The sequence below is a fragment of the Paralichthys olivaceus genome, chromosome 5 (assembly GCF_024713975.1).
Source record: "Paralichthys olivaceus isolate ysfri-2021 chromosome 5, ASM2471397v2, whole genome shotgun sequence".
NCBI lineage: Eukaryota > Metazoa > Chordata > Actinopteri > Pleuronectiformes > Paralichthyidae > Paralichthys > Paralichthys olivaceus.
The window spans coordinates 3063240-3076715 of record NC_091097.1 but is presented as its reverse complement, the minus strand read 5'-3'; the positions used below and the strand labels follow the sequence as shown (position 1 = coordinate 3076715).

General features: G+C 41.9%; 1 protein-coding gene across 1 annotated transcript; it reads left to right on the top strand.

Annotated features, from left to right (window-relative positions):
- Positions 1 to 6645: 6645 nt before the first annotated feature.
- LOC109639925 (homeobox protein Hox-B1a-like) lies at positions 6646 to 12361 on the top strand. The gene is made up of 2 exons (XM_020103654.2): positions 6646 to 8559; positions 10322 to 12361. Exons 1-2 carry the CDS (start codon positions 7737 to 7739, stop codon positions 10663 to 10665), a joined length of 1167 nt encoding a protein of 388 aa, XP_019959213.2. The 5' UTR covers positions 6646 to 7736; the 3' UTR covers positions 10666 to 12361.
- Positions 12362 to 13476: the final 1115 nt, after the last annotated feature.

The following is a 13476-nucleotide window of genomic DNA, read 5'->3' as shown; positions in this document are numbered from 1 at the left end:
CATGATAAATTTAACAGCAATACAGTTACAAACAGATGAGAGTCAATACACATTCAGTATCTGAGGAAAGTGATGAAGTTACAGCAGGTCTGCTTTAAGCTGTTACTAATATAACCCATCAGTTTAGTGCCTCCAACAATAATAATAATCATATGTGTCATATGTCATCAGCTTCTTTATTGTCATAAAACCAGCTCATAGATGCCTCACCATCTAACTGAACTGGTGTTGCACAACATGTTTATGTAGATTTATACTTATCTGATGTGCCAGCCTTTAGAGTGCTTAACACAACTGTCAGCAGTCGTGAATGTCTGAGGAGGTTGCTAATGGTTTGAGCCATGTGTTGTTTACTGCTGAAGAGATATAAATGTTAACTGGTGTCTCTTATCAGCTACATTTTTGACTCAACTGACAAACAGTCCATATGAAAACTGTACATATTGAAACTATAGGCTGATCTGATACAATGCTTTTTACACTGAGCCAACCCTGTCTCCGACAAACTGCAGCTCCAGAGTGGTTGTACGTGAAAACACAAATGTCTGAAACAGTTGCTCCAGATGTTTTCAGGAACTTGCCATGCCAGAGAAATATCACAGTTAAAATTCAAGAAATGTTACTATTGTTGTGAACATGTCTGACTCCGACAATCTCCTGCTGCATTCTTCAAATGTGAAAGACAAACTCTGCCTGGACCCCTAATCTGGACATTTTCCAGAGTTCATGTCTGAAAACACTTAAATTCACAGAACTGCTTTGCACCGAAATTGTGGTGACAACCGGGCTGCTGGCTGGATTATGTCTCATATGAATGGAGTGTTGCATGTATAAATGGTAGCGTGGTGGCTGGCCATAGCTGTCGCACCACTCACAAGGGTCTTTATCCACTGTCTCTAGGTTCAGAAGGCAAAAACATTTGGGTACGGTTAGGTAGAGACTATATTTTTGGGTTAATGCATAAATTCCTAACTGAAATTAAATACAAATATCTCTAATATCGCAAAACCTGTTGTTACAATGTAAATAAAAAGTTGTTGTATTGATATAAGGTAATGTGGAAATCAATTCAGTGAATTAATAAAGATGTGTAGAAATCACAAGACTTAGGGAAAATGTGAGACAAGTTTTCTCCCCCTCATTAGGTGTTGAACAATGAGAAGACTGCAAGTTTCCTTGAATCAATACAATAAACAGTGTGTTCTCTGCCGTCCAGCTTTCCATCATGTAAAAAACCTGGTTTTAGGTTTTCTATTCAAAGGTTATTGGAGCGGAATGGGAAAAGATTATGAGACATGAAACTCCTGTTGGATGAAATTCACCTTTTACTGAAGTTGACTTTAATTGCGTGAAACACAAAAAAAGAAGAGTTTAGAAGATCTACCTGTGCACGTAGCCCACTTTACATTATAACACACTGTACCTTATAAAACATAGACACAATCACTAACCTAACTGAATGCAGTTTAATTTCATGATCCGATTTATTCATTTAAATTTAATCTGATGCAGTAAAAACACCATTAAGGAAAAAAGTGGGGGGTTTGCTGTACTGACAGCTTCTCTTTCTCTTTTGTCTGAGATGTGCGTGCGTAAATGTTATTAATAACAGTTAATAAATGCTTTAATGTGTCTGCATCAGTGGCTCAAGTTTCAGAGCTAAACTAAGATTGAAGCAGTCTGGATGCACAACCACTCCTTCATCCACTCTTTCATCATCTCTCTTTCACTCTCCCTCCTATATCATCTTTCATGATTTTCAGAAAGCCCCTCATATTACACACACACACACACACACACACACACACACACACACACACACACACACAGACACTTTTCCTGGAATACTGGAGCGTAGGTTCCTGGTTCTGGAGTCATCTGACCTGTCTGGACTGTGGGACAGACAGAGAAAGCAGAAGGAAGAAAACATGTTTGTCCAGTCAGATTTCTATAAAGCAATGTGTACATTCCAAACACATGTACATAGTTATTGCTAAGAGTACTGCTTTGATCAAGGACTGTGATCCATCCTGGATGGACATGACAGATATATTTCTCAGTCAAGAACAGTTAGCCTCGGTATGTTGTGGGTCTTCGTTGATCCTCAAATTCCACTCCTGACTTGAGACAAGACAGATGACCCCACATGAGGTACAAAGGTCAGTCTGTGAAGAAGAGACCCTGCACACAGGCAGCATGTTATGCAGTCGTGATACTCCTGAGGCATTTGGTAAAAACAATATAATAAAATGATTTAAAAGGCTACTTCACTGAAAAATGAAAATGTCCTCATTAGCTACTCACCACTAGCGATGGAGGGGTGGGTGAAAGTGTTTGAGTCCACAAAACGCTTTTGCTGTTTCAGGGGGAAACAGCATTTCAGCCAAATCTAATACAATTGAAGTAAATGGTGACCACTTCTTCAAACGTAAAAAAAAAAAGCCTCCTAGTGGCCTATTTAGTGTTTGGGTGTGGGGGTTCTCGGACACGTCAACACTGCAGTCAGCAGATATGGAGATGGCCACTGTTTGGATGATTGAAGTCATTAGAGTCCAATTTGCTATTAGAAGGAAAACTAACAAACCTTCCTCTCAGTTGAAGCTTCACATCAGCGTGTTTCTCTTCGTTTGATGTGTATACTGAAACTTTTTGAATTTGATTGAGCAAAACAAACCAACTGAAGGCAGCACTTTAAAAAGATTTAGAAAGTAATCTGGGATTATTTCACTACTTTCTGGTGCTTTTAGACTTAATTGTTAATAAAGACAACACCAACAAAATACAATCATTGTTGCAGCTGAGGTAAAGCTGAGACCTGCACCCTGCAGCTCAGCTTCCCTCCACAGCCATTTTGAAAAGCATTCCAGCTCTGCCTGCTACATTTGCATATTCAGATCTGATCACAATGTAACATAAACCTATGTTTATTTTTTCTCCCACGGTCCCTCTCTCTCTTTCTCTCATTGCAGGTATCTCTGACCCCAGAACTGCAGGAGAACAACTATTATTATTATTATTACAACAACACTTATTAGTAATTATTTACTATATGAATTGTTGCTGCTATCAATAATAATCAATAACTTCTTCACACTGATATTGTTCATTATAACTTAACTAGTCAGAGCTACCTGTGTTCCCGGTCTCTCTCGCCTATCTCTCTCCCCCTCCTCCCCCTCCCCACTATCTCTCTCTCTCTTCTCTCCCCTCTTTTCCACCAATCTCTCCTCTCCTCCCCATTTTTCTTTGCTCACCCCAACCAGTCGGGGCAGATAAACGCTCACAGTGAGTCTGGTTCTAGAGGTTTCTCCCTGTTTATCTCCACAGTTGCCAAAGTGCTGCTCATTGTGGGAACTGTTGGGATTCTCTATATTAAATAAGATTTTAAGGTCTTGAATTAAAGTGCCTTGAGATGATGTATATTATGATTTGGCTCAATACAAACTGAATTGAATGCCCACTCATAATGTTACAGTAAAGGTGCTTTGGTGTTTAAAGGGAAAACTTGCTACTTTTTCCATATTGGCACTTAGAATTTGCTCCTATTAAATATCAATTAAAAAAATTCAGTAATAGATGACAAAGAACTTAATTTTAAAACTACTTACCTTATTGTTGTTCATGGTGACCCCTACTGTCTGTATGTCAAGTTTCAAAAGATTTTACTGTAGAAATCTTGACAAAATTAAAGGGAAAGTCAGTACAGTTTTCAATATGGCATTCATAACTTACTCACAATAGATATTGGGACAAAGTTCTTTAATTTTCTTTCAGTTTCTACAGTTAAATCTTCTGAAACCTGACATAGAGACAGCGGGGATCACCATTAACAAGAGAGAGGTGACAATTCTTTGTCACCTCTTAAGTATTCTTTATTATGAGCCACTTCTACAGTAAAACCACTTGAAACTTGACAGACAGCTGACGTCACAATAAACAACACCAGGGTAAGTAGTTTGTAAATGAAGTTCTTTGTGACAAGGATTTTCAAAATAATACCTTAAGAGCAAGTTAATAGTTAAAAATGAAATAATATTTAATAAGAGCAACTTGAGTGCCATAATGAAAATCTAACATACATTCCCTTTAATTTTCTCAAACTTTCTATGGTAAAATCTAGAATCGTTAGAATCACTTCCTGTTATGCAATTTGTCAACAGAGTTGAAGCATTATGTTTGTTTTGTTGCTGCCATTCTTTATGGAAAGCCAAATTACAGAGCGTTTATATTGAAAAGTTGTGAACTTGGGTTAAGATAATGTCGATGATTAACAGAGCCAACATGCAATGTATGAAAAATATACACCAGTTCATTAAAACATTCAAAAACATTTTCACATTAATAAAGTAAATTCTGTTTCATTTTATAAAAAACATAGACTTAAAAATCCTCACTGCAGATAAACCGGTAGGATGAGCACAAAGTTTATAAAAAGCTTTGCACACAACGTCCAGCACACAAACAGTAAAAAGTGACAGTATATTGTAGAACTGTTTGAGTAGGACAGACTTAAAGGGTAAGTTTAGAACAGGAACTGCAGTTAACCAGCAAGAATTCAGAAGTGACTGCACTGCTGTGATGAAATCCTTCTAATCTCCTCTGATGAATTCCAATCTGAGGTCACTGTACAAATAATATATCCAGGCTCAAATGATATATTAATATGGTGCAAATGAGAAACAGTATAAAACCTGAGAAATAATGAATTTGCTAAAGAACAACTGAATAACTGCATGAATTTACAAAGTGACACACAATTGAGACCATTTGACCTCTCCCTCTCGTCCACTCTCCTGTAGTATCTCCACCAACCTGACAGCCACGTGGGTGTCATTTAATCTTCTTCTTGTCCCAGTCTGTTTCTGCAGACTTCCTGCCCACTCGCTCTCCTTCGCCTCCCTTTCAGCCCCTCGCTGATCATTAACCTCAGTCCTTGTCGCACGCCCACGCTGCTTGTTCTGATTGCGGATGACGCTACGTCTGCTGCCAGGCCCTTTACACGGTGTCCTGAGGGGAGAAATGGATGATGGGTTCATTGGAGGCAGTTAAAATGAGGTGGGGGCTAACGAACGGCAAAGAGTTCCAACTGTGAAACACACACTTCATGAGCTACATTTAATAGAAAGAAAGAAAGAAAGAAAGAAAGAAAGAAAGAAAGAAAGAAAGAAAGAAAGAAAGAAAGAAAAAAGAAAGAAATCTTCATAGTGGTACAAGGGGGAAATAAATTCTTAGAAAATTGCACTTGAACAAAAAGCTCTGCTCTTTGTAAAGAGTTCTATCATGTTGCAGGCCTTTGTTTTAAACACACACACACACACACACAGAAAGTACATTGTGTTGTTGTCAAGGCGTTCCCTGCTTCCTGTCCTGCTGGACCGGCAGGGTTTGGTTGACCAGAAGGCCTCCTGTCTGCTTTAACCTCATTTCTATAACAGATCAGTTCATTCATTCAATTAGCAAACACACGCACGCACTCGCACGTGCACGCCTAGCGGATCCGAAATCTATGGCCTCACAATCCAATTGTTGAAAAGTAAACTGATTCCCAATAGTCCTGGCGATCAGGCTCTCTGTATCACTCCATCAATGGAAACCGTTTGATCCATAGAAGGATTCCCTGTCTTCTAAAGGGTGCACCAGGAAGAGGTAAAGTCAAATCAATAATTTTTAAAATGACAATCGGTGGGGAGGGGATGGAGGAAAGGGTAGAAGGGTGGAAAAAGTTCTGAGCTGATGGGAAAACTGTTGAGAGGCACAAACAGACAAGGATCTTTCACAGAGACAGAGGATGGAGTCACAGTGTTGCACATGGATATTCAGTCAGCGCTGGGTGCTGCTGTGGAGGTCTGTCATTCAGTCCGTCAGCCACACACCGATATATTTAAGGTTGTCAGAGCGGGACAGCTGGCACTCAGCACCGCATCAGCCTCAGTGTAGCAACAAGATGTTCACAGCAGATTCACAGAACAAGTTAATAACACTGATGGTTTAAAAGCTTTTTGACCAAGCTTAGAAAAAGTAATCTAATCTTAAAACACTCTTTATCTCAAAACTACTGAACACACTGTTCGGCTCTGCACACATTTATGATATTAACCTCACTTTATTGCAAGTTGAGTCTTACTATTGGAGGTTTGTTCATCATCTTAGAGGTAAAAAAAGAAGCAGCTAAAAAGCTAGGAATTCAGCACAATGAGCGAGAGACCGAAAACGCTTGTACACAAACTCCAGGATTAAATCTGTGGATCTGGGACAGTAAATGAAGACTAACTGTGACATTACTGCCAAAACGTTTTTTTGTAAACATTCATCTCAGTTTGCAAACCCACATTGTTCATCAACGTTGATACTTTGTTCTATTTTTGTTTAGGATTTCTCCGGCTCACTGACTTTTATTCTTCTCTACACATTAAACTACACATTTCTGACAGGACAAGACGCAATAGGTTTCCCAGACTTAGTTCTCTTTAGATAGACGTCTGCCTCAGAGCTGAGGAGAAAGACTGAAATGCAGTCGTTATTGTTATTTACAACCATTTTGAGTGAAGTGTAAAAGAAGATGCAACATATGTGTCGATGACAATGCTCCATCAAGACCCAAGTTGTAGTAAAGCAGAATGAATAACACTATCACATGAACTGTGATGTTGCAGCTGCAGGACTTTGAGGAATGTGAAGTGACCGAGGCAGACTGGCTCTGTGGCAGCAGGACTGTGTGTATTAGTGGAGTCCCAGTGATAGGACTGACCATGGCACCACTGTACAGTACATTGGTTTATGTTGTGCCTGCGTTATTTGTGGGAGCATGTTGCAGGGGGGAGGTCTGGGAGCAGCAGGCCTCCTCACAGCCCCTCTTTTATTCTCTGCCTCTCTCTTTGCTCTGACAGATCCGTGCTGATATCAGATTGATGGGCCGATTTGATTGAAGTCTCTTTGTCGCGCTAATGTCACGGCGAGTGATGGATGAGGCGCGTGCGCCAATACAAACGCGAGTGCGCGCGCAAACTCCGCTCTCCTGAATCGAAAGGTTTCCAGCCTCCTGTGTCCTTCAATCACACACACACACACACACACACACGCGCACACACACACACACACACACACACCGGCTGACAACTTTTGGCCTACGGTCACCACAGCGGACTCACATCGAGCCACGTGACGCGCGACAGAGGTACGAGGAGAAGAGAGGAAGAGGAGGAGATTGACGGAGAAGAAAGGAGAGCACAGACTCTTTGGGTTGAGGAAGACAGAATGGAGGGACACAGTGTGTAACCTGTGTGGAGGTGAAGAGGTAACTTGACTCTCCCCTGTCCTCTCGCGTTATTTTCCGCTGTCACCGACGAGCCGTTGGAGACGCAGTGTGAGTTGAGCTGATGACAGGCCTTCCATCACAGCGGAGCTGTTAGTGCAGCCGCCACTTTCATTTCCTCCACACGGGAACTTTCGGCTCTTTCTTTTTTTTTTTACTTCTTTCATTTTGCTGAAATTTTTCATTCCCCCTCACCCTGCATTATTTTCTTCTGGGGTTAGTTTGAGATGTTTCCATGATTTACTTCCGTTCTGCCGTATGACTCCACACTCTACTCTTTATTCTATTTTACATCATTGACTCAATTTACACCTTTTGGATGGAGCTTTTCGATTTTTGATGTTTTTCTTACACACTTCTACAAACGTGCTCTCTGGATTCCTGCTCCTCTGACTTCTCTCAGTCCCACCGTGCCTCAGTCTGCATGGACAACATGAACTCGTTTGTGGAATACTCCTTCTGTAACAGACCGGGCCCGAGCGCCTATTCTGCGCCCAAACCTGCGCACCACCACCACCACCACCATTTGCATCACCTTCACCATCCTCTGGACCAGACTCAGAGCTTTCCGGTGACCTCCGGCGCCTTCCACGCGGGCCCCGCCGCCTCCTCATCTGCGGTTAATGGGACGAGAGGTGACAGCACGAGTTACACCGGGGATGGACGGCTGTATGCGGGCACCGTCGTTGAAGGAGTCCATGCGGCCACAGGGTCGACCCAGCATCAGCATCATCACCATGAACAGCATCAGCAGACGCACAGCGGCTACCATCATCACCTGCACCAAACTCAAAGCCTGCAGAGCGGAATACTGCATCCCTATAATAACGGGAATAACGCCAACACCGGGGCCTACGCGGGTCAGGCGTGTGCCACAAACTCGGAGTACATTTCCGCGCCGGGCCCTGCTAACACCGCTCACCCTCAGTATTTCATGGAGGAGTCTGTGGCCTCCACCTACTATCATCAATCAAACTTCCCAAGCTCGGCCTCCACTGTCGGCCCCAGCTACGGGGCCCTGGCAGGGGCCTACTGCGGGCCTCAGGGCGCTCTGGCGGGGCCACAGTTCCCGCAGCAGCTCGGCGGGGGTCTGGATGCAGCCAGCTACATGGGGCTTCCCCACGGGGGAGGTTACGGGGAGCTGCCGGTCTCTCAGGACCGAGACAGGGGGGATGAGGAGGGCCAGCAGGCCGGGCAGGGACAGACCTTCGACTGGATGAAGGTGAAGAGGAACCCGCCTAAGACAGGTAGGAGAGGCCCGGTGTTTCTCTGCAGGTTATAATAAAATCATCATCATAGAGCATGTTCGATCACTCATTTAAAACCATGTGTGAGGTTTCCAGCAGAAGAGGATGTGACCTCTTATACATTTATCATCGTGGCTGACATGGCATTGTTTTTTAGGAAGGGCCGAGTGTTTATGAATAGATGAGACGAAGAAAGAAAAGTGCAGCCTATATTCAGCAACACAGCATGAAACTGAAAACTATAAAGAACAGTTTTATTAAAAAGCTACATGATCGATGCTTTATTTTTCTTGCAGTCCTTTGTTGTTAAATGTCTTGTTTTTTAAATGTCATACTGATCTTTTTCTTCTTTCCATGTGTCCTAATAAATCCATAAAGTATTAACACGTGTTACTGTAAACAAAACCAACACACACACATTTGTGTCATTAAAATGTTATATATTTTAATTATAATGACAGCATATAACATATTTTTTCAACTGTAAAGAAGAGGGGGAAAAGACATAGGCCTATAATTCTTTTAAAATCACATGTCCTCCAAACAAATCGCCATCAGGTAAAAAATTGTTTCATTAGGACATAGTTTTAACGAAAATACAATTTTAAATAACTTTAACTTTAAATAACTATACGATTTCAAATTACATTTTCAACTCAAGTGCAGGTTACACTGACGCCTGGAGGTTAAATAGTTATAGTTGCTGTTTCATAAGGTAAAAATCAACTTTTATCATTAGAACATTTTTAATTTTTAGAGATAACATAAAGGCTTATGGCTCAGTGCTGTGAGCAGGTCTACCTCACTCAAAAATATGAACCCTGATATGTTTTATTTTTCCACCTCTCTCTCTCTCTCTCTCTCTCTTTGTGTCTGTCTCTCTTTTTTAAAATGGATATAACAGACGGGTTATTTTGCCCTGGGAAGTCTGTCCTGGTCTGTTATCTTTTAAACCCCCCTCCCCACACACGCTCACACACACACACACACACACACACACACACACACACACACACACACACACACACACACACACACACACACAAACACACACACACACACACACACACACACACTCTCTCTCTCTCTCTCTCTCTCTCTCTTTTTCCCTCTTGCCCATTGTGTGACATGTTGGTCTGCAGACAGTATAGAGCAGATAACGCAATACATGTTGGTTTTAGCGCTAAAGGCACCAAACTGTTCAATTAAAATTTAGCGGCCACACAGCAAACACAAAGCAAGAACAATCAATCAAATCTTTTTTATTCGTGTAGTCCATATATTCACAAATTTCCCTCGTAGGGCTCAACAAGGGGCGACGTCCTTTGTCCTTAACTCTCACCAAGAGACTCCAAAAAGAAAAAAATCTGAAACCCCTCACAAAAACCTCACATGTGAGGGGTCCCTCTCCCAGGAAGGACAAGAGTGCGATAGATGTCCCATGTATATAAGAACATTAGCGAGGTGTATCAATGTTTAAAGTATGTGTAGAAATAGAAAATATCTGGAAGCTGCAATGATAATTGAATTGATGGAAGTTTAACCAGCAATGGTAAAATAAGGTATTTTAGTAATCTACTTTTAATTATAACCCATAAGAAAGAGACTTTTACTGAAGGGACGGTCTATTTCCTGCAGGACAGTAATGTTGAGATGTGTGATATAGAACCGTGTCAAAACGAGCCCACGTGTTTGGACACACCTGTACAACCAGACGCACATTAATAACACGGTCTCCTCTCTTCCTCCCTCTCTCTCTTAGTTAAAGTTGCAGACTTCGGCCTCGCGGGCGCGCACAACAACGCCATGCGCACCAACTTCAGCACGCGCCAGCTGACCGAGCTGGAGAAGGAGTTCCACTTCAGCAAGTACCTGACGCGCGCACGCCGCGTGGAGATCGCGGCCACGCTGGAGCTGAACGAGACGCAGGTGAAGATCTGGTTCCAGAACCGGCGCATGAAGCAGAAGAAGCGCGAACGGGAGGGCGCGTCCGCCACGACCCACTCCTCCTCCGGTACCGGCGGAGGCTTCATCAAGGACCTGGAGGACACCGACCAATCCTCCGCGTCAACGTCTCCAGGCGCGTCCCCGAGCCCGGAGACGTAGTCAGAGACTATTGTGACTGGTGACCTATATACAGCCTTATTCTACTGAGCGACCCACTGTCTAATACATGGGTCCTAATATGAGAGGAGTAATAATCAGCGTCCATCTTCCACTTGAGCTTTAGTTAATGTCCCACAATTCATTTTGACGTATGGACTTCTTCACCTGGACTTTTTATAAGCCTTAGTTTTACATATAGGTAGAGAGAAGCTGTGTCCTGTTATCTCATCTCTTGATCAAACATCTCGTTCTGGACTATTGCTGAACATGCACACAATTAAATGTGACCTTTAACCAACACAAGTGAAAGTATGCTCCATGCAGGTGATGCTAAATAACTATAACCAACTCCTCTGAAGGTCTTGACCTGTTGAAGGTTCTATGCTGTTTATCATGAACCAAACTCTGAGATCACTGCGTGTTGGGATTGACACACCTTTTATATTCCAGTTTTATTCCTAAATTGGGATTTCAGGAGCTATTTTAAGAGGAAAATGATGAAATAGGCTCCAGATGTTACTGGTGTACAGATGGATCCCCCTGATGATATAAGATGCACTTTGGCATGTCTGAATTACGGAGTTAACCTGCTGGTATTAGGGTTTTAATGTGGATAGCACGTTAGCTTGTTTTTAGTTGAGTTTTTCATTCAACCATTCATTTAAACATGAATTTCCCAGCAACATGGACTCTATGGTTATAAATACAGGGAGCCTCTGATGGCAAAAAATATATACGTTTGTTTTCTATCTGGTTGTTCTGCAATTGTTTTCTAAAAAACGTTTATGAATATTATTATATATTTTTTATTTTTGAATGTTTCAAGTGTTCTGTGTGTATGTTTCAGTCCGCACAGCTATGGCCTTTGCACTATGTGACTACAGGGTAACATTTCGGATGGAGACAGGATGGTCAGGGTGTTCGGTGTGACACATGAATAAGCTCAATGGAACACTCTGTTTCCTTTAGTTTCTACGAATGATGACACAAGGCTGCGATGCCTTCACAGACACTCAGGGCTTTATTTGGGATGTGTGTAAGTGTGTGTGATTGTGTGGAAGGGGTGGCGGGGTCCATGATTAAATAAAACTACTGACAAGGCCCATCAGATACAAATGTCTCCTTGCTGAGGAGGAAACATGGGCAATTTTTACCACTTGTTCTTTCTCCCATGAGACTAAATTATTGGATCCATTTTATGTTATTGATTGTAGAATATGGGAAACAGTGTGGATATGAATGGGGTTTTTCCCCTGGGGTAATTTTGTCTTGTTACTACTGAGGGCCATGATACTTTAAACCAGACAAAGTCTCAATATAGGGATGTTTTTACTACTCCTAAACCGAGTCTGACTTCTGCAAATCCAACAAAAGTAAGTGCAGTTAACAGAAGTGTCAGAACACTTTATTTCAGAGGGAAAGAGAAGTGAATGAAATGTTACCTTCCTCAGGATACATTTTATAAACATCATTTAGGAGCACATTTCTTCATATGTGTAATATTGTCAGGTGAAATGTTGGCGTGTACGTTGTGAACTGCTGTGACTGGTTTCTCTTTTACTGACTGTTGTTTTTAAAGGAGAGCACACTGACTGAATGTTACTCGTTCTGCTGCCTTAGAAACTCCCAATCATGAAGTCTGTCTGTGTTTTTATACTGCGAGCTACCTCAAGTAAAGATTCTTCTGTCAATCCTGCTCAGATGTCTTGTTTTTTTTTCTATTCAAACTGACCATCACCTGTTTACTATTTTATCTGTTTCGCATGTGAATAACTCAAGAGACAGAGCATGCTTAAATGTGTTTTTGAGTTTTAATTAAATTATTTGACTGCTCTTTGATGAAATACACAAATGCTGGTTTTAAGATCACAGTAATGACCAAATCGGTGAAAAATCTAGGGGTTGAATACGACTCATAACCGGTCACTAACAGCAACCGCTCCTGAGATCTGAAAGGCTGCACCAATTTTCAATTATGAAACGAAACCACTAAAGCACCATATCATCTACAATTCAGAGACGTGGCCCGTCCTCTCCTGCTCCTTGGCTCTCTCTCTCTCCCACATTGCAATGATGGCTAAGACATCCGCCTATGAACAGTTTGCTCGGGTTGGGACCTTGGAGGTCAGAAAACTCCAGAAGCAAGAAGCTATACTACGTATAACAACTCTGTAGAAATATGTGTGTGCTGAAGTCGTAGCTCATAGCTCTACGATGTAGATAACATAGCTCTGGCAAGTTAAATAGTGTCTGGTTTATGTGTGTTGGGTTGCGGTGGTGTGGGGCCTCCCAGCACTGTGATTTCAAGGCATTTTTTAAATTTCCAGGGTGAGACACTAAAACTTGGGGGGGGGGGTTCACTTAAATTAGATCTTTTATTCATGAGTTTGCTGAAATGTAAGTTCATGCCACAGAAATACATCATACCATTATATGAAGGAAGTATGAAAAGTGTTCAGAATAACAACCACAGCTTGGATATCTGAGATACTGAGGGTTATGATTGTTGCAGTCAGGAAAGATTAGCAGCATTGCAAAATGTGGATCTGACCCCGAAAGCTGGTGTGTTAGATAATATGTGGTAATGTGATTAATTCAAAACTACAAACATGCACCGCTAGAGCTGCTTTGTTACCTGATATGGAGACCCTGTTGAGAAGGTGGGCCCAAGTTTAGGTTTGTGCCTGTAAATTAATTTGTGTATAATTTATAATATGCACGACTTTAGCCCTTTTGCTGAAAAGGCTGATCAGAGTAAAGGAACATCAGGAGGTTAATGTGGTCGCAGCCATGTGAACAGAGGAGAGGGGG